The sequence below is a fragment of the Seriola lalandi genome, unplaced genomic scaffold (genome assembly GCF_002814215.2).
Source record: "Seriola lalandi dorsalis isolate HSWRI2012SDOR001 ecotype SW California unplaced genomic scaffold, Sedor1 jcf7180002054949, whole genome shotgun sequence".
NCBI lineage: Eukaryota > Metazoa > Chordata > Actinopteri > Carangiformes > Carangidae > Seriola > Seriola lalandi.
In genome coordinates this window covers 2,220,301-2,240,601 of record NW_019525500.1, presented here as the reverse complement: position 1 = coordinate 2,240,601, position 20,301 = coordinate 2,220,301, and the positions used below count along the sequence as shown (strand labels likewise).

At 39.9% G+C, this 20,301-nt stretch overlaps 1 protein-coding gene across 9 annotated transcripts in view; it reads left to right on the top strand.

Annotated features, from left to right (window-relative positions):
• Positions 1 to 1,312: 1,312 nt before the first annotated feature.
• sgip1a (SH3GL interacting endocytic adaptor 1a) overlaps positions 1,313 to 20,301 on the top strand; it is a 59,344-nt gene continuing 40,355 nt past the window's right edge. For 7 of the 9 annotated variants that reach the window (XM_087170508.1, XM_087170507.1, XM_087170506.1 and 4 more), the window contains exons 1-2: positions 1,313 to 1,546; positions 2,344 to 2,388. In XM_087170508.1, the coding sequence (XP_087026634.1) occupies positions 2,379 to 2,388 (10 nt within the window). In that variant the 5' untranslated portion in view covers positions 1,313 to 1,546; positions 2,344 to 2,378. The remainder of the gene's footprint in view (positions 1,547 to 2,343; positions 2,389 to 20,301) is intronic. The other 2 variants (XM_087170511.1, XM_087170510.1) reach the window with 1 other exon arrangement.

The following is a 20,301-nucleotide window of genomic DNA, read 5'->3' as shown; positions in this document are numbered from 1 at the left end:
ATGACTTAAGACAACTAGATTGCCACAGACTATTAGATGACCCGCACACATGCAGTATATACAAAATACGTCTGTATATGTATATGTGTATACAGTCATCTTAGTGAATGCCCATATGCTCTGCCTGCAGCTAAAACAAAATAATTTGTTTATGCTTACGAACTCTACTTATTGTGATGCTTGTGAAATCTTTAATCTGAACAGTCACAGCCATGACTGATGAGTTGTAAGGCATCCACTATCTGAAAACATGAAACGAAATGCACTCTTTACAGGAGAGAAAAATGCACAAAGTGATATCTTTTAAGAAATCATTATGAATCAGTACCTGAAGTTTAGTTCTCACAGTATGTTTACCCATTGATTTCTCCAAGTTTTTATCAGTCTCTGTGAGTAATATAATATGTAATGTATGAACAAATTGTGCATCATTCGTAATCTGGTTGTGTTTTATTCCTTTTTTTTTTAATTTAAACTATAGACATTTAACTTTGTTGCTTTCCTTTTTCTTTTTTAGTTAATGCTTCTTTTATATATTCATTTGTCTTTCTGAATGTTTAGCCCTCCAAAACAGAATAAAAACATTGGGTTTTATTATTAGGAAACTTATATTTCTGATGTATACAGAAAGGGGATATTTATTATTTAAATTAAATGTAAATTAATCAACTGAAAGATGTGAAGTAATATGTCTGTCATATACCTCATGGCTTACTATGTGAGCTACATACTTAATATACATAATACTCATACACAATGCAGAATATTACTATAATTACTACCACTAAAAAAAACAATAAAACAATTATCCTAGCACTAATTCCTGGTCCATTCCCAGATTAGTATTTTTTTCGGTGTCACTCCAGTCCTTCATTTGTTTATTGTTTTTTTGGTAGGTTTGCCTATTTGTAAGTCTCCTCTGCTCTGAGGTTTTTCCACATAAACATTCATTTCCTCTCTCCCTCTCTTTTTCTCTTTCTTTCTCCCTCTCTCTCCCTCGCTCTCTCGCTCTCTCTTGTCTCCACCGTCTCATAGAAAATTAATATCGCACACACATGTACACAAACACAAGCGCACACCCCTCTCCGGTGGGCTGGTCTGTCATTGGCGCTTACTGCTAGTTGGTTGCAGCTTTAGTCTGCGTTGCCATGACGTCACACTGATCGATCCTGGTCCCGGTGCAGTGGGAAAGCACAGAGACAGAGAAAAGACAGTGGAGTGAAACAGGCTGGGAGAGAGAGGGGAAGGTGGGAGGGAACAGGGAGAGGAGGAGAGAAAGAGAGGGCAGAGTGAAAACACACTGATATTTCAAGGAGGGCGGGGACACAGACGCAGGCACACACAAGCAGCTACTACAGGAATAGTCACTGTGCAGGAGGGTGCAGGCTAAAATATTTTGTGCAGTGGCGTGTTAATATAGAGTCTGTGTGTGAGGGTCGTCAACATGGTTTGCCACTTGGCTCACACCTGCACGTTATTCTCTCCACCAGCATATAATTAATGCTATTCACCGCTGGGCAGGCTCAGCACACTGCACTGACATAAGGTAGGGGAAGGGGAGGGGTGCATGTTTGTATGTATGTGTGTGTGTGTATCAGTTGTTTTTATGTATCCTCTGTATTTACTCTGTACGTGTCTGTTTGCTTCTTCTCTATTTGTATATGTTAACATGTTTGTGTGTGTATCTAGTCTGTACACACAGTTATTTGTTGCGCAAGTGAGGTTACTAATGTAGAGTTCTCTTGAGCCATAGTGTCAGGAGATTCAAGCTGTAAGCCATGTGACTCTACAAAGACCTGCAGGGATTGGCCGAGGCCATCTGTGACCTCAGCAAACTACCTCCGCCCCTCCTCTACACTCCCACCCCCCTTCCCAAACACACACATACACACACCCACCCACACCCCTCCCTCCCTCTCAGTCTCTCCGCCTCCCTCCCTCTCTCTACCCTGCCTCTTTTATTTATTTTTTTTCCTCCAGTTAGCTTTTCCCCCACCTCTCAGCATCCTCGGCTGAATGTGTAGGTTAGAGCCGCAGTAGCAGCAGCAGCAGCAGTAGCAGCAGCAGCATCCATGGCTTAAGCCCCAGGTCTGATCGGCAGCTAGCCCGGCCAGGCCCCTACCCCTCCTCTCTGTCCTCTCTCTCTTTCTATCTCTCTCTGCATCTCTCCCTCCTGGGCTAGTTGACAGGCGACGTCTGGGGGTGACGGAGGCTCACAGTTAGCCAGGGCGTTAGCCACACGCACACGGCTGCTCTGCTGCCCATCAATTCTACTGTATCTCTCTGGTAACCGGGGGCTTCTTCTCTATCTCCATCTCCCCATACCTCCTATTTTCATTTCAGGCTCCTTGGAGATAGAGGAATGCAAATCTGCAACCATGATGGAAGGTAAAATGAATATTTTTTATTATTATGTTCTTCCCTTTTCTGTTTCAGTTCAGGATTATCCTCCTTTCTGTCCTTGTCCTACGTTGGTTCATCTGCTGGAAAGCGTGTATGAGTGTGTGTGTGTGTGTTTGCGAGGTTCAAATGTCATAAGCTGCCCTGCTATTTTGAGTACATACATTCCGGTGACTTGCATGTTATGCTTAGGGAAAGGGCACAGCCACTGAATGTCTATCCACAGAGGCACAATGGCCAGGCTAATTGAACCGTGTGTATCTTTTGTGAGTGTGTGTGCATATGTCTGAGAACCCCCCCACCCCACATACATACACACACACACACACACACACACACACTCACACACACCCCTTCTCCCGCTTCCCATCGTATAGGATTATTTGGATTTATTGTGCAGGAGGGCTTATGTGCCCAGCTGGCTCACTTGTATAAATTCTCTTTGTATGGTGTACTCTGAAATGAATTCACAGACACATACATGCTTTCAGTGCTGTATGAGCTGTATGACTCCGCTGTGTATCTGTTCACACTGCGTTGCTGTTTTACCCGGCACTCGGGTGTGGATTGTATGTCTGTGCGGGTGGGTTCATGTGTACTTTTGTACCCACCCATGGTTGGACTGATCCATCTCTGTTGGGTTGATTGTAGACAGGAAAAATAGAATTGATGATCGTTTTAGTATTATGTCCCTTTAATTGATGACATCATCAAGGGGAAGGCCAGTGATGGAGGGATGAATCCCTACAGCTCTGCAGCTGTCATGCACAAACCTCCATCTATCCATCCGTTTTACAATGTATCTCTTATTTCTTACCTTTCATACTGTTCAGGCATGTTATATTTAACTACCAATGATGTTGTTATGCACCAAGAGCAACCACATGTTGACTTTTTTGAATCAACCTTGAATTATGTAAGCTTTCTTTCTCAGCGACTCAGGCATTTTGAAGTTGTGGAAATAATTAAAAATAGGTTTTTAAAAAATGCAGCTAAGTACATTTCTTTTAAATGGTTATTTTTGTTCATGTTCTAAAAAAGCTGGATGATGTTGTCATTGAAGCCTGTTTATTCTGGTGCATTTAGTAAATTAACTCAATGCCAATGTGTCCTCCACTGAGGAGGAATCTCATTAGCTGGTTGTCTGGTTGTGTTTGCGTGTCTGTGTTTGTCTATCAGTCTTTGGACATGAATGATGTTTTTGCTGCCTCTTCACGTGTTGTGGTTTCTCAGTGCTTTCACACCAGAGAATAAATAAAGCTGTTTAACAGTGACCGGTTCATTTAAAATTAGGAATGGAGTTGGGTGGACTGAGGCCATACATCGATTTTAAAGTGACAGCTTAAGACAGCTGGTATTTTCCAGTAATTTTCAGCTGTGTTTAATCCATTGTTTTTTCTCTCATTTAGAATGCTGAACCTGCAAGCTTTAAGTGTGGTGGATGTTTCTGTAGAGATGCAATGGAGGATACTGTTATGTGTGCTTAGCCAACATGTCTAGGTTTAACAGAAGTGGTATTAAAAATATCATGAAATGTCATGAAAATAATCAAAAAGACTAATCCAGTAATTCAAACTTTATTGTTTAAGAGAAAGGGAAATTTGGTTTGATCAAAGGGTAAAATGGAAAAGCACTGAACAAAAGAGGGAGTTTACAGCTCATATGCACAATGAAAACTGCCTCAGAAGTTAACTTGTAATTCTTGGATGAGTGGAACTGGAATTGTTAACTGACCAAATGTGCTGTAGCACTGCTGAACTTTACAGTTGTCAAAAAGTCTCATGATCAATTTGTTATTTGTAGGAGACCATGATTTAGTTTGTTTTCCATGCCCATTCCCATTGTTACCTGCCCATGTGTGTTAATAACGGTCTGTTATTACTGGCCTGCTGTGTGAAGTCAGACTAGATCTAAATTTAAATTGAATGAATGACATTTTAATCAGTTGAAGTGGCTGATTCAACAACAATAATGGCTCTTCCTGAATATCTGATAACGGTGAGTTAAAATGCCCTGCTACTGTACAGTCAGCCTGACAGTCTGGAGCAGGTCGTAAGGACAACGATTGTAACAAAATCACTGTTTGTCATATACACGTCATTATACAAACTACGAAGTGCTCAATAGGTTATCATTTAGATTATAACCACAAGACATAAAGCTACACCCTTTCTGTCCTTGTCATAGTTAGGAAAGAGCTTTGTAGCTCAACTGCCTTATGCACAATGATAAGTTCATGCTGCCTGTGCAGACATAGATGCACAATAGATCATTCTAAATATGGGATCTCTCAGGGCAATAATAACAGAGTACAATAAGCGGTAGTTAATGATCAACCCCAAGTGACAGATTCAGTGTTTTCCCTTGAGCTTATGGTTTATAATGCAGTATACGTCTTGGATGTAAATAGCTCTTGCACAGTGTTGATTGGTAAAATATGATCTGAAAAAATGCTAATGTTTTTAAATGCATTGTCTGTCAATAGGTAATTTTTTGCTCTTGCAAGGCACCACAGTATACAAATTCTATGTTTTACTTTTATGCACAATCAGAAAAACAGAGTTGCACAAATATTGTAAAGTAACAAAAATGATTGATCCTACCATAAGTAAGGACTCTTCAGCTCTACCTTAACAGTAACAAATGATACAGCTAATCTATTGCTCCCCATCCCCTGCTCCTGTCACGAGCCAAGTTGTTAGGTAACAGTGACAAAGAAAAAAAAAACAGACCGTCTGTGAACAGCTTCCCTTTCATTAGCATGGCTAGCATAGGCTTAGCATGGACTGTGTGAGGGCAGGATTACAGTCAGGTGTTAAAATTGGATGCTAATCCTTGTTAGTTCTGCTTTTTAAAGCCCCATGCCATGGCCAGCATTGCTGTCCCTGGGTAACACTCAGGGTAAGAAGACATAGGGTGATTATTTCATTTTAATTCAATGACACAGGGTTGTGCTAGTATCATACATGCCAATCACCATCAGGCAATCAAACAAGCTGTTTTTTCTCTCCTTTTACACATCGGCATAATAGTACTCGCCACAAACATTTGCTATGAATTTCCTGGGTTAACTGCAAATGGGGTTACTTTTTGTGGCAGATATTGTGTATACATCATTGTTAGGCACATGTCAGTTTAAATAACAAATCTTCTGTATGCTTTTTTTGTACTCATGAGAGCTTGCACTTGCGTGGGGTTGTTTGACTAAAGACTTACTCATCTCTCCTCAAGGTAATTGTGCTGGGTAGCATGGGATTCCCAATCTCGTTGGACTTTGAAGGTAGGAGCTATAAGGAGGGGGCTCATCATCAAGGCGATTGTGAAGTTTAATAGATTCAATTTCTAACTGAACAAGAACAGTGTATCAGTTATATACTCATATAAGCTGACATCAGTTGCTGCTCTTTCCAAGTCCAGTAAGTAAGAAAGCAAGTGACACTTTATTGGCATGGCAGTTTTGGTTGTAAGGTTGGTTTACTGGTTTGTCCATCCATCTGTCTCAAACACTTTGTTTTCCTTTTGATTTTAATGACCCCTCGGCATTTCCTGTAGCACCACCATCAGGAGAAAGTTAGCTTCGTAGTTCCAGCTCTGATAAGGCTCTGCTTATAGCAAACATAGTGTATTGTTGTCAGTAAGGCTTCAGTATGTTTTCAGAATGTTGTTGACTCAAAAATTTTGTGGGTTGTAATGAACACTGCAGACTCCGGTGGCCACTAACAGGCCTTCAGACCTGTAGTCTTCTTAATCCTAGTTACTAGCTGTAGGAATCACACTGTCACAGAGAGATCCAGTACTTAGAGCTTGCCTGGCTGAAACCTGGATAAACCCTAGACTGGAATGCTGCAGAGTAAAGGGCACAGAGGACATTAGGCCATATGGTGGCCTCCACTTCATTCCTTTAATGGTCTGCTCTCGACCTCATATGAAATGATAACTTAAGTAATTATTTATTTAACTTGGTAATTATTATTTGCTCCTGTCATTATGGCTGAGTTGGGGGGTTCTCAAATAGTAAATTATATCAGGATAATTATATTGGTTTTTCTGTGATACAATTAAAAACTAATTAAGTTCTGGATTCTCTGTTTCAGCTCATGGTACACTGTTAGCAGGGTCATAACCACTGACTCAGCACGTCAAAAGCTGACTCAGCTTTCATGACGCATATATTATATAGCATTTTCTGGAGCAGTCATATTTTCCAAATTTTCATTAGGTGAATGTCTTTTCTGCTGCACAATTTTACTGAAACAAAAATGATAACATTACCTATTAGTCATGAATAACATTATTTTGTAATTACCACAATAGAGCTGAAGCACATTAACATTAACCAAAAAACTTTAACCTGTTACTTCAGTAGGCCTCAAAGGAGGATCAGTGATGTCACATAGTCAACATATCTCCACTCAACTATGCTCAATATACCATGACATCCAATAGGCTTAAACTCTGCTGCCATATGGTTTCCCTGGTAACAACTATGAGGCTGACTCATGTGTTTTAGGTAATGAGCTGGGCAGAGACTCTCAAGTGCAAATTTTCGTTGATTTCAGAACAGATAGGTATTTGGTTTGTTAGGATCGGCACAAATACATAAAAAAAAAACCCTGCTTCTACACTGCATCACTGCTTCTCACCGCAGACCCAAATGAGTAATTTAATGTCTTGCCATTGGCCCAAACAAATAACTCATGTGGGCTGATGCGTCGGAAACAGCCCTCAGTAGCCTAGGAGAAATTTTGTGATGGTATGAAACAGAACAGCATACCGTCTGTGAATGTGAAATGCAGAATGCAGAATTGTATCTCTCATGCCATCCGTCATGATCGGTGCCAATCTCCATCCTGAGTCATAGTCCATATTTCTCCTTGTATTAGTGTAATCTGGCCCTCCATTGACACAGCTGTACAAATGTATCCTTCCACTTTTCATTGCAAATAGAAGCTGTATACATACAGCACACAGGTCCAGTCTTACAGACTTTTTAGGAAATCCCTGCATTGGAGCACAGTAGGAACACTTAAGGTAGTTTAATTTCAATCTGTCACACTATATTGAGTTGGAAAAAATAATTAAATCCCAACATGTTTTTCCAGCCGCACACAAAGCAATGTGTTAATTGAAGGATGTACAAAGAAAGGGGAGGTGATAGATAAGCCTACTTCTGACGTCAGTATGTATTCTGGAGAAGTGACAAGTCTGAGTCACTGGCTTTTCCTAATAATAACATATGTGTGAGCATGGATGCTAATACGACATGGGCAATGCTGGCATGAAGAATTTGTGCATGTACATGTTTGTTCAATTATCAAAGTGCATGTTTGTGTGTGCCTTTCTCACAAAGTGTGGCAGACACAGAGGAAAGCTCATTGTCGGATGTGTCACAGTAGAATGGTTCCATTGTGGCTGTGCTTGACAATAAGTTTGACAGAGACCCAAATGAACTTTCCCACAACAAAGACACGAATGGGACAGAGACTGGGGAGAGGAGGAGGTGAAGGGAAAGCAGTCAAAATGAATCGGCTTGTTCTTGTTCGCACTCTTCCTACCACCATATTCATTCATTCATAGACACAACAGCGCAACAGCCCTTCAACATTCCATCTTGTTCTCTGTGCAGACACACCCATTCACACACACAAACATAGACAACCTTATGTAATGCTGACCAAGATTCAAAGCCAGATAAACAAACATGTTTGTGTAATCCAATGTCAGCTCGGGGAAAACAAGGTTCTCTTATAGTGGAATCAAACTGTTTCCTTGAATGACGTACCGGATTCAGTGTGAAAAATGTATTTGTCATAAATGCCATCAAAAAAAAACAGCTTAAACTGCTTTAGGTATTTGTGCATTTGGAAGGATCAGGCTTTGACAATGTAGAGTTGTTAAAAAATGAACCGCAATGCACATAATTTAGCTGGTAATTTTCCTTGACAAAATGTTGTTTTAATAAATAACGTTCCGTGCAATATTTGTCTCTTATCTACCCATCGATGTCATAGTGGTTTATTTAACTTGCAATGTTACACATACACATTAAAATCAAACAGGAAGTAGAACAGACTGGTAACTGACTGTCTAGCGATGCTGTTTTCAGTCTGACAGAGCCCACACAGAGACTAGTAGAGCCTTCTGTCAAAACAGTAGGTGAGTTGCTGTCAAAGATGTGTGGTCTAATCTAATCAGTGGCTCTAGTTTTATCATTAAAAAGAGCTGTAGTGCTGCAACACTAATGCCATCACTGTGATGGCACCATGGTGCATTTGTGTCACGGTTTATGACAAGCAAGGAGCAGGGAAAGTCTCTGGTGGGGCCATCAACAAACAGTATTCGGGCAAGAACCAATTAAGTGTAGTTTGGTGCCCGGTTGGTGATCTTTGTGATGTTGTGTTGTGTGAAACTTAATGGTAAAAGAGTTTGTGAATGGCATGCTGTACTATCTGTTTGACTAACTCATCTGTGTGTCCTTTCACACACACATCACAAGGATGTGTTCAGGTCATGGCCTATGGATTATAGGGTCTTTGTGTATCTATCTCTCAGTTCTAGGATAAAAACATTAAAAATGCAAATGCAAAAAAGCTTTCATAATAGTGTCATTGACAGAGTCCATAGCAGTGCAACTAGGAGAGCAATCCACTGTACCCAATTAGAGGAGAGAGACACAATCAAAGACACACACACACACTCACAGAAAAAAGCTGACACAAGCTGGGAGATTGAAAGGGAGAGTGAAGAGTCTGCTATAAAGCAATTTCCAGGGAGAAGCAGGTAAACAAACTGTGGAGTGGTGGAGATAGAAAAGGAAATGAAGTGAGTTAAAATGACCAACTAGGATAGCGTGAGAGTGGAGGAGAGACATGGAGAGCAGCAATGCGTGTCAGAGCCCCGGAGGGAGGAGGGCAAGACAAATAGATAAAGAGGGAGGGGAGAGAGAGGACAGTGTGATCATCATGAAAAGCCTGTATTTTGTTAAGTCACTTCCTTGTTCCTTGGAGTCTGCTCAGCTCATCAGGTGGGAAGGCTGATTTAGAAATTAATAGAGGAGGTTTTACAGACTTGGTGTCCTAGATTTTGTTTTGTTTTGTTAGAATTTTACCTTTCTGTATCTGGAGGCTCATCTTGGTCCAAAATGGCAGTTTCAAGTATACCCTAATTTCTGTCACCTCTCCTGTGTGTACAGAGGGAAAAACTAAAACGTTGATAATCATTGATAATCATTGTGTCATGCTGTAGAAGCTTGTCCACATCACTGAGCCGGTGCAAGTTGCTATATTAACATATTTATCATTATTTAGTCTTTTAAATTAGAGATTTCTTTTTTTTTTTTTTTTTCAGTTCACTAACCATGACACTGGTGCCATTTCTATCTTCACTCTACCTCTGTTGTTTCCAACATTCTTTGCCTCATATCATCACTTCTCCATGTGAGAACCTTTCTCTTGCTGGAAAAATCTTTCACTTTCCCTTTCATCCCCTGAGTGTCTCTTATTTCCTCTTGTCCAGCTGATGTGGAATGCTTCTCTTTTCCTTCCCTGCACTGTCTGCCACATTACTGAAGGAGGACTGAATAGACATGGTGGCAGGGAAGGCCTCAGGGAAGTGGGCTTTATTTAGCTATGTAATATTAATGTGCTTATCTGCATAATGTATTCAGCTCCCAAGCTGACTGTTAGTGCTTGGCTCAATCTTCTTCGACTATACTTAATTAATGAATCAACATGAAATCTTATTCCATCTGAATGGATTAGATTTGTGTGGGGGTTTTCTTGGTTTTGAAGGTAAACATTAGCACACATGATCATTACATGAATGGTGATGCACTGATGAGATGTGTCGTGTTTTTTTGGAGTACCCACTTACCTTCAACTTGCGTCATCTGCTTCAATTACTGATTTTTGGTTTCCCAGAATACCTTTCAGTAAGCCACAGGGAAACGGCATGAGTTATTCTGCGATGGGTTACAAGTGCAGGAATACTGTAATGGGGGGAATTAGATTAATACTGATGCTGTACAAAAAGCAAAATACACTTTTTTTCCACTGGAAAAAATCAATTAATTATGCCCCAGTTTCTCGAAACATCACATGTATTGTCTGTGTATAATTTCTACTAATCCTTTTTTGAAAGTAGTTTCACCCTGACTCTAGAAAGAAAAAACTCTTTGTTCTTTGGTTCTGGAGACTGACATGAAAACATGTATTTTATCATTGATATTTCAGCTCGCATCATTTATCCATCTTTATCCAACTATCGGTGGGAGTTAGAAAAATATAGCAGCAAAACAATAGGCCATGAAATACAAGATACTGCTGACATCAGTTTTTTTCATGTTTCCTTTTAAACCTCAGCTTTCATGTCATTTCCTTCCTTCCCTCCTCCTTCCATTTTATAGATACTTCCTCTCAGCACTAGGTTTATTAGAAAAAGTGGCATTGTATTTGTCCATGTATGTGTGACAAATCCGCCCTTTGCCATATCTGTGGATGTCTCAGGGTCAAGCACTCTGCGCGTATTTGCACTGTATGGCTACAAGCCAGACCAGTGCAAACAGATGTCAGTTTCAATCAGCGGAGGATGCACTAGCACAGTGACGCAGAGACACAGCTACAGGAAGAGATTAGCAGCGTTTAGATTGATAACTGGTTTGGTTGAGAGATGTAGTAATGAGAGAGGGATTGAAAGGTTGGAGGCCTGCAGAGAGAGAGAGAGAGAGAGATGTAGGGATTGAGGGTGAGAGAAATGTGATTCATGAAAGAAGGATGAACTGAGTGTTTTGAGGATGTGATTAGAGGGAGGAACACAGCACGCATAGAAGTGTCTCACCAGCTGTGTGTGACATGTTTTCAGGACAGTGTTATTTGCATGGAAAATTTCTGATTGTGTAAATGTCAAGCTTTATGTGTCTGTACTCTCTCTGTGTACATTAGGCTATAGGCCTGTTTTACATCCAGGTTTAAATGAAAGAGCTGAAGAAAAATCCCTCGGTACACTGATCTCATTCATTCGTGCATTCAGGAGTATTTTAACGCAGTGTGTTTATGCACCAAGCTGTGTGACTATCAGTTAAAAATAAATGTGTCTGCAAACATGATTCTCAAGTTGATGTCACTCTCTGAAATTAGGTCATTGTTATTGGTGCAGTCACTTATTCTCTACCTCTGCACTGGTATTTAAGAGCACCGAGGAGTAGTCATTAGTGTGTTTGTGTGTGTGTGTGTGTGTGTGTGTGTGTGTGTGTGTGTGTGTGTGTGTGTGTGTGTGTGTGTGTGTGTGTGTGTGTGTGTGTGTGTGTGTGTGTGTGTGTGCGTGCGTGAGGGAGGGAGGGAACAATTGGGGATTGACATGGTGACAGAACACTGGTGACTGAGGTGTGGTGGCTCAAAAGACACAGAAACCTTACATAATCTTATAATGTTGCTGATCAAAATCAAGTTCACCTTTTTCACATAGTTTCACACAAGTTTTTTACAGCTTTTAAATTTTTTAGGAATTGATTGAAAAGGGAGTGGGAGCACTCACTCCCCATAACTTATGTTATTATGAATAAACTGAAGGATTAATAAGAGAAGTACTAAATGTATGAAGACTATTCTATATATTCTATATTCTTGGCTTGTATTAACTGTGTGCTTTTAGCTGAATAGTCATCATTAATTAGTAAGTATGATATACTGTAGTTTTATGTCAGACAATGGCAAACCTTAATGCACTACAGGAGACTGACTTCACAGAAAGTTATCAGTTTCCTGTTTTTACTATACGTGCACAAAATTGCAGATTATGTTGACGCAAATAGTTTCTTTTACGTAAGAAATACCGTGAGCAAAACCAAAACTTAAAAAGGTGCTATGCTTAAGAACTGGCCAACTGTCAAATTCATATTCCAAACAAATAGGGGGCAGTATATTATCAGAAAGTTGTGGTGTCCACCCCTCTCGTAATAAACAAGGAAATGCACTCTCTGGTTCAGGTATACCTTTCAATCTGATTATGTGAGTGGTCATTGTTTTCTTCGGTAATTGTTAGACTGACGACGACAATTTTACACCCAGTCTGCCCATTCAGATAGACGGGGAAGATGTAGTGGTGGCAGGAGTAGAGGATGAGCCTCGAGAGGTCGAGGACCGTGAGTGAGAGGAAGAGCAGCTGGAGCAGCAGCATCAGTAGCTGAGCTTGAGGGAAGAGTGGAGGAATGTTGCTGAGAGAGGATCGCTGCATCACAGGTGTATAGTTTACTTGCAGTTACTACTTCATCCTCTCCTGTTGGACTGAGGGCAGACTGGACGCCACAGTGACTCACTATCACCTCTTAAGGTACAAAGAGACAGGACGGGCTGGGGCTAGCTGGTTAACATGCTTACTTCAAAAGATATCTCTGCAACACATATATACATAGATGTCTTTGACATAACTTCATTTTTGAATGTTTTGAATTAAAATAGTTGCATATAACCCCCCCGTTCTGACAATGAAGATTTATTTAACCAAATTAAACGCTACATTTGAATGTATTCTCAATCCCAACAAAACTACAATTAAATATTTGTGATGGCAGTTTCATTTTTATAGATTTCAAAGAGACATTGAGGGGTGTGTGTCTGCAGTCATTTTAATATTGGCAGTTCAATTTGGACAGTGACCTCAATTATCAGTGTTTACGTCTGCACACAACACATTTATGTTTGCGTGGATGACTGTGCCCATAAACGTGTGCGTGTTTGTGTGGGTGCAATAAGATGCTGTTTGAGATGCCAAAGAGTTGGTCCTTCAGCCCGTCGTTGGCCCAGCGGCTATCAGATGGATGACTCATAGCAGATAGGATTTCATTAGCAGACATCAGGCCTTCCACGGAATAGAGGAGCCATTGATTTTTCACCATATCGGCAGGGAGTGAGACAGAGGGGGAGAGAAAAGGGAGGACGGGAGACATGGGCACAGAGAGAACTGTGGCTGGGAGAAAACTGCACATCAGTGAAACTAAACCACACGACACAAAGCACCTGTCATCTGTAGTCCCACTGCAAGACACTGCTGAGGAGCACTGAAAGAATTGTTGGCTGTACACATGCTCAGTATCTGTGTCTATAATGAAAGATGGCTGCAAAGGATCTCTGATATTCTGTTTGTCTACGAGTCATTTTTTATGTTGATATCATTCAACAAATTGTTAAGATTCACCAGGCGAGGATGGAGAAAGAGGCGTCTTCTCTAGACTTTAAATTGAGACCTGTGTTGTTCGTAAGGGGAATATACTTTGTTAATTGTACTGTACCTCAGCTCCTATGTTTTGGAGTTTTGACACAACAGTATTTCAGTTTGCCCAGCTGACATCCTCATTGGAGTTCCTCCACATTGGCCCAGGGACTGTTCCTGTAACCTGTGATGAATTCAGTTACTTTAGTTCTTTGTGGTTGTATAAACATCTGACTTTAAGCACTGTCATAAACAAAAGGAAATGGCTTGACTCAAGCACTTGAATTTGTTCTCTGGGATTACTTGTTGAAGGATTAATTCTCTGCCTGGAAGAGGTGATAGAACAATTCTGCATAATCAGTGGGGACAAATTCAGCCTTTACAGGCTCAGTCTTTTCTGATAGTCACTTTAGTATGAACCAGCTGAACTGTCATTGGTAACACACGGTCCTGTCTGTTTCCTCTCAACTCCCCATGGCCATACAATAATGCGCTCTTTTTTTCACCTGATGTGTTTTATAAAATGTTATCAAACCGCTCACTTGATTTTGTGATGCTATAAAGGCAGAAATGGATGAGTGACAGACAGTTTGAGCAGGAAATAAAAGACAGATTGATCAAAGTGCTTCCATCAGTTTATATTGCACTGTTGTTGCCAAGCTGCTGTGTTATGCTGGGGTTATAAATGTCAAAATAACCCTGAACCAACATATAGTAAGCAAGACAAACCTATTTTACACTTTTGTGCTTTGCCAGATAGCATAGAAGAAAATGATACAAGAAGAGAGGGAGATGGGTAAAAAAAAAAAGGGGGGGGGGCTGGATTGAAGATGATTTGTATTTCTCATTACACTACAGACTCATCACTCCTGCACATCTTCTCAGAGATTCAGTGCCTCATTGACCTTATTGTTCAGGGACTGAGTGAGATTGATATTTGGTCATTTAACATCCTTTTCCAAAACAAATGGGCTAGGCAGACCAATGTGGCCAGAGTGCAGTTTGTCCAAATTAGAAGGGAAACTGGAGGAAAAGGAAGTTACTCCCCTCACTTTACCACGATGTTAACAAGTATCTATAGTTGGTGACAGTGATGCAGGAGTGGGAATGTCTTCCTGTCTTATTTCTTATGAAACAGGATTAGGCTGTCTAACTAGGTCTTTAAACATCAGCAGAATGTGTCTTTGAGGGTTGTTCAAGGATGATTTGCATTAAACACAAATATAGGACATTCTACAAGCTCCTCTTCGCCCATGCTGAGGGCTTTTTTTTCCCAGAATCACATGGTGTTGTTTTGTTCTTTCTCTTCCCATTTGGCAGGTCATAAGGCTCACTGCAAGTAGTTTTATTTGCTAGCATTTAGAAACTAAAATGAAGATTGTTGTCAGCACTGTTCAGAAGCATTTGTGTTTACGTCAGGTATTCCCCTAATATTTAAAGCAACGTCTGTCTATTTAGCTTCTTTTGCCTTGAATTAAAATCATTTAGTTTTTGTGCTTACAGCTACTAACAAACTGGAATGTATATCTGCTTTCTTATTGCTGAGACAAGGCATTATTGAGACCAGGTCTTATTTTGTGGGTAATGTGTAATCGAATCTGTGTTTTTCTCACCACCTGGAGTTTCAGAAATCATATGTGAATATACTGTTGTTAAACAGGATATAACTGAATTCATCTTTAGTTGATATAACGCTGTATTCTGACCAACCAGTCCCTCTAAACTGAATTGTGCGGGGTGTTTACTTTGTCTACTCGCTCAACGCTCTTATTTAGGTGCCCCAAAGCGAGCAGACTTCCTAATCTCTGATAAAATATTTAGAATTCATGTTTTTTGTTTCATTTCATTGACCTAAAATTTAAACTCTTCAGCAATAAGAAACAGTGTTTCATATTCTTTTTAATCACAGTGTGAGCCAGAGAGGGAGGGAGAGCAGGGTGTAATCCAGCATCAACATCAGATTGTTTCAACCTTTTTCATCGTCTCATAAAAGCACACCAATGGAGTTCTACATGGTTCAAGCTTGTATGCATCTGTGTCTGTGTTTACAAGTATTTGTGTGTCAGTGTATGCTTGCAACTGCTTGAGGAATACTGTTTGATGTGAAGCCACACTGTCCTCCATTTTGCATTACTTTAGTGCAGCAGTTGTAGCAGGAATCTCCTGCAATGAAGTACCAGCATGTTACATAACATGCAGTCACTAAGAACAATGTCTTTTTTTTTTTTTCCAGTACCTTTGCACAGCTTACATGGCATGTGTACACAGTATTTACAGCACTCACTGACAAGTGTTGAACAAAAACTGAGAGCATGTTGTCCCAATTGAGACATAAAGAAATGTACAGAGCAAGTATAGCACAATTAGCAAGCTTTGCTAAAAGAAAAAGAAAACATTAATCTTTTGAACTTTTTGTCCATTTTTACCCATTTTTATTGTTTTTTATGATTTCATGTTGTCAAGAATGGCAGGAAAAGGATGGTGGAAAGATCAAACAAGTTAATGAGTCATCATTCAAACTGATGTCTTTGCAAAGGGTACATTTGTTGTGTGTGCGCGTGCGCAACCAAACTGAGCCAGCAGGATAACTTATGTTAGCTGCAAGCGGTTCTGTACTTTACCACATAGATAATATCTTGAGGTCTATACGCTATGTGCACCAGGAGGGGCACAGTCAGTATGTGTTGCCTCAGTCAACCTGCAGGTTATATAAGCTTTTCCATAACACCGGCTTACTGGCCGTTAGAGTGACACTGGAATTGATGGTGTGTTCCCTCAAAGCGGTTCCAGATCTTGTGGTTCATCATGGTTGCTCCACATCCCCTCTTTTTTTTCTGTGTCTTTCCCTCCGTGTCACTCTCCCTTTCACTCCCCCTCCTCTCCTTACAGAGACAAACGGCACTCCACCTTTTTATTGATGGCAGTGGCTCTTTTTTTGAGGACTGTGACTGTGAGAAGATGTAGTCAGAAGTTTTTAATAAGCTCTTGTCTTAATGAACCATAGACAGTCAGGACATTCCTTTCCCCACCAAAAGCTAACTAAACCTATAATCTGGGTGTGTGAACTGGGGAGGGGGTGGAGTCAGCGGTCTGCCTTAACCAGCATGAACTGAGATTAGATTGTTGGTAGCGAATAAGGGAGATGTAATCCACAGGAATTTGGGCCATCTTTTTTTGGATCCTATCACAATGACAGGGTCAGGATATAGAAGAGTACTTTTGTTGCTGATCTCATCTATTAATGAATTGTGCAGCGTTGACTTGACAACTCCTCTGTGTTGCATTCCCTCATTACTCTTTCCCTTCATCTTTTTTGTCCTTATTTTCATAATTAGTTTTTTTTTCCTTTTTTACAAACAAAGTAATTTCCTGCCCCCCCCCCCCCCCCCCCCCCCCCCCGGGGCATACAGAAGGAGGACGTGACCAGGATGCATCTCAGCAACTGATACATATCACACACACACACTGATTACTGTTCATGTGGAAACTTTTCATTCTGGGCAGACTCACAATCTGACCTGCAATCTACTGTACTGCCTGTGTCTCATTCCATCTCTCTCTCTCAAACACACACTCATACAGCAGTGCCCAGAGGAGAAGTGACAGGAGTCTGTTCACATCGCTCTTTCATGTCTCTCTCAGTTGACACCTCCATTGATATTTTTCTTTTCCCATAACATTTTCATTATATACTTCTGGACCCAATTTGTAATGCCGTACAGAAGATATTATGTAACTCTACAAGCTGAGGTGTACTCTCCATAACTAGTAAAATGATTGTCATAATCGGTTTGAGTTTCACTTAATTTGATGGGCTATACAAATGCAGTAATGGTTGCCTTTTTTTTCCATCAAACATTTTTTAAAACTAGAAAGAATGGTAAATATCCATCAAAACTGAATTACCAATGTCCCAAGTGAAAGTGAACCTTGGAATTTCTTACTCCAACAGCCTAAAAATGTGTTTCTTTATGAGAAGTTGAGAATCTATAACCTGCAAATATTAGGCATGTTTATCAGATAAATAACCTCAACAACTAATCAATGAGCCATCTGATTGGCTAATCGGCTAATCAACAAATAATTTATTCACTACAACAAATCAAAGTTAAATTCCTGCTCTATCTGGTCTTTGAAGAGTATTGAATTACGCTGAACTATGAGATGTTGACATTTTATTATGTTTATTTATGTTTATGTTTATTAATTATACGCAGCTTTACCATCAGTTTTAAATGCAAACACATGAAGTAGAAAGGTATGACAGCAGAGAGAGGACAAATCAGAAAGTAGAGGGAAGCAATTTTTTTTTAAAAAAAGTAGAAAGTTGTGTGATCAAGTAGCAATATTAAAGGTATTTGTAGTATTTATGAATGATGAGTTCATCCTTCAGTCACTCAGTGCGCAGCCCCAATTTTTACAAGAGTTTATTGGATGGAATCACGGCCATTTACATGATTAGTTCCTTGGTGCATTGGCTGACAGAATTGGGATTTGGCATTGAGAAGAGTGGCCATACATTATACTGAAAAGACAAGTGGGGCAATACCCAGGATCATATCCATCAATGCACACCCTCAGACTCATATCTGTTGAGTGAAGCAGCAATTCTGTACATGCCATTTCACTGTTGTAAAATAGGTGCTTGATTTTATTATCTCAAGTCTCCCCATAAAAGATTTACCATCAAAGCAGGCAAATAACAGTCAAACTGATGTTCTAAGATCATAAATGTGGCTTGGATTAGTTCCCTTGGGCTGAAGCCTAGCTGATTTAACTATGCCAAAAACTGCACTGAAACACTTCCAGATCAAGGGTAAATGAAAAATCATTTTTTTAGCACGATATTGATGCAATTGATGCAAGAGTTTTAATGTTACAGGTCTGCTATTTGAGAACATTTAAGAAAAACACTCAGCATACTTGATGTTGGTTAGTGACCTCAGATATTTGATATATGATGATAATAATAATAATGATGATGCGTCTGCTGAGACACTCCACTGGAGTTTCACAGTTTTTCTGAAAAAAGTCTCCGTAAGCTTCTATAAACACAAACAAAGCTCTTTGCAGCTTCAAAAAGGTCAATTGGCCAGTCATTCTGTACAGAGCAACATATTTATAAAAAAAAAAAAAAACAAACAAAAAAAATGTGTTCCCCAAAAGCGATTTCCCATCATGTCAATGTCCTCCTGACATCTCGTCTAGCCCAAATTTTACCCATGGCTCAAATTTATTCTTGAAAAGAAAGAACTTATGGCCTTTCCTATTGCACCTTTAGACCATCAACCCACAAGTCAAACTTTAAAGTCTGTCCAACACTTTCAAAAAAAAATTATAAAAAGTAAATGGAATAAACATCCTTCAATATGAAAGTGTGTGAACAGCTGATTGGCCCACACAAGGCACTGTTCATGTTTAGCTGTGTATTATTAATCATTACCGTCCAGTCTGTTCTGTAAAATTGGAATATTGATTCATCAGTTAGTCATATCAAATGTCGGCTGTTTGTGTGTGTGTGTGTGTGTGTGTGTGTGTGTGTGTGTGTGTGTGTTTGTGTGTGTGTGTGTGTGTGTGCGCGTGCGTGTGTTTTTCACACCACAGACCCTCCATCCTTCCTCCTCCTCATTCTCCTCCTCCATCTCTTCCTCTCAATACAATGGAGAGTTCATACTCAGTGCAAAGACAGATCTCCCAGTTTTGTGTATTTAAAAAAAAAAAAAAAAAAAAATCCGTCCTCTCATCTGTGAATCACACTTCAGTGTACACGCACTCTGTCTTTTGCCTTATGGCTCAGTATCTTTGAATCACTGCATTTGTTATTAAAATGACAAAAAATCTCTTGACAGTTGAGCTATTGACAATTAATGTAAAGCATATTTGCTTTTCTACAATCTTAGAATATTCCATGTGATTCAAGGCAACCTCTGTTGTTTAATACAGTGTGATTGCATCAATATCTTTAAAATAATCAGATGCAAGGTCAATCAATTCATTGATAATGGGGACAAAAACAACAAAACAAACTTACAACGAGGAGCCTTTAACAAATATGTAAACAAATAGGCTACTGTTTGTACATCTAGTGGAAACAGAACACATGGGCATCCCACCACTCACCAATTACTTCAGTTCTCCATCATTCTTTGATGGGATGATACCTTACAACTGCCTCGTGTTATTTCCTTGGTTTTATATGCGCCAGAATTTTGGTGGGTATTATTTGAGGTATGTGAGACCAGCATACAAAAATGTTTGGTTAAATGTGGCTGAAAGGACCATACAACTGCATTCTGGGCTGTTAATTCATAGTTGCATGGTCAATGCTTGTAACTCTTACAGTCATTTAAATTGTAAAAGCTTATCGCTCAACATGGCTTGAAATGGTTGGTTTCTCATTCATATTGTGCTGCAGCGCTGCAGCGGACAGATAATCCTGACAAACATGCTTATTGGATCGAAACATTGATCACCTCATAGTAAACACGGATCACATGCCAGTAAACACGCGGGGGATCATGTTGATCAGTGAGCAGGCTCTAGTTTTAATCTCTCAAATCGGACACACATAAATAAAATAAACACAAGCTACAAGTGAATATGCCAGGGAGTTATTGCTATGGCTGTTAACTTATCAGATTGTCAGAGATTTTCACAAATCATTGATCTGCCTTGGATATTTTTTTAACTTTTCAT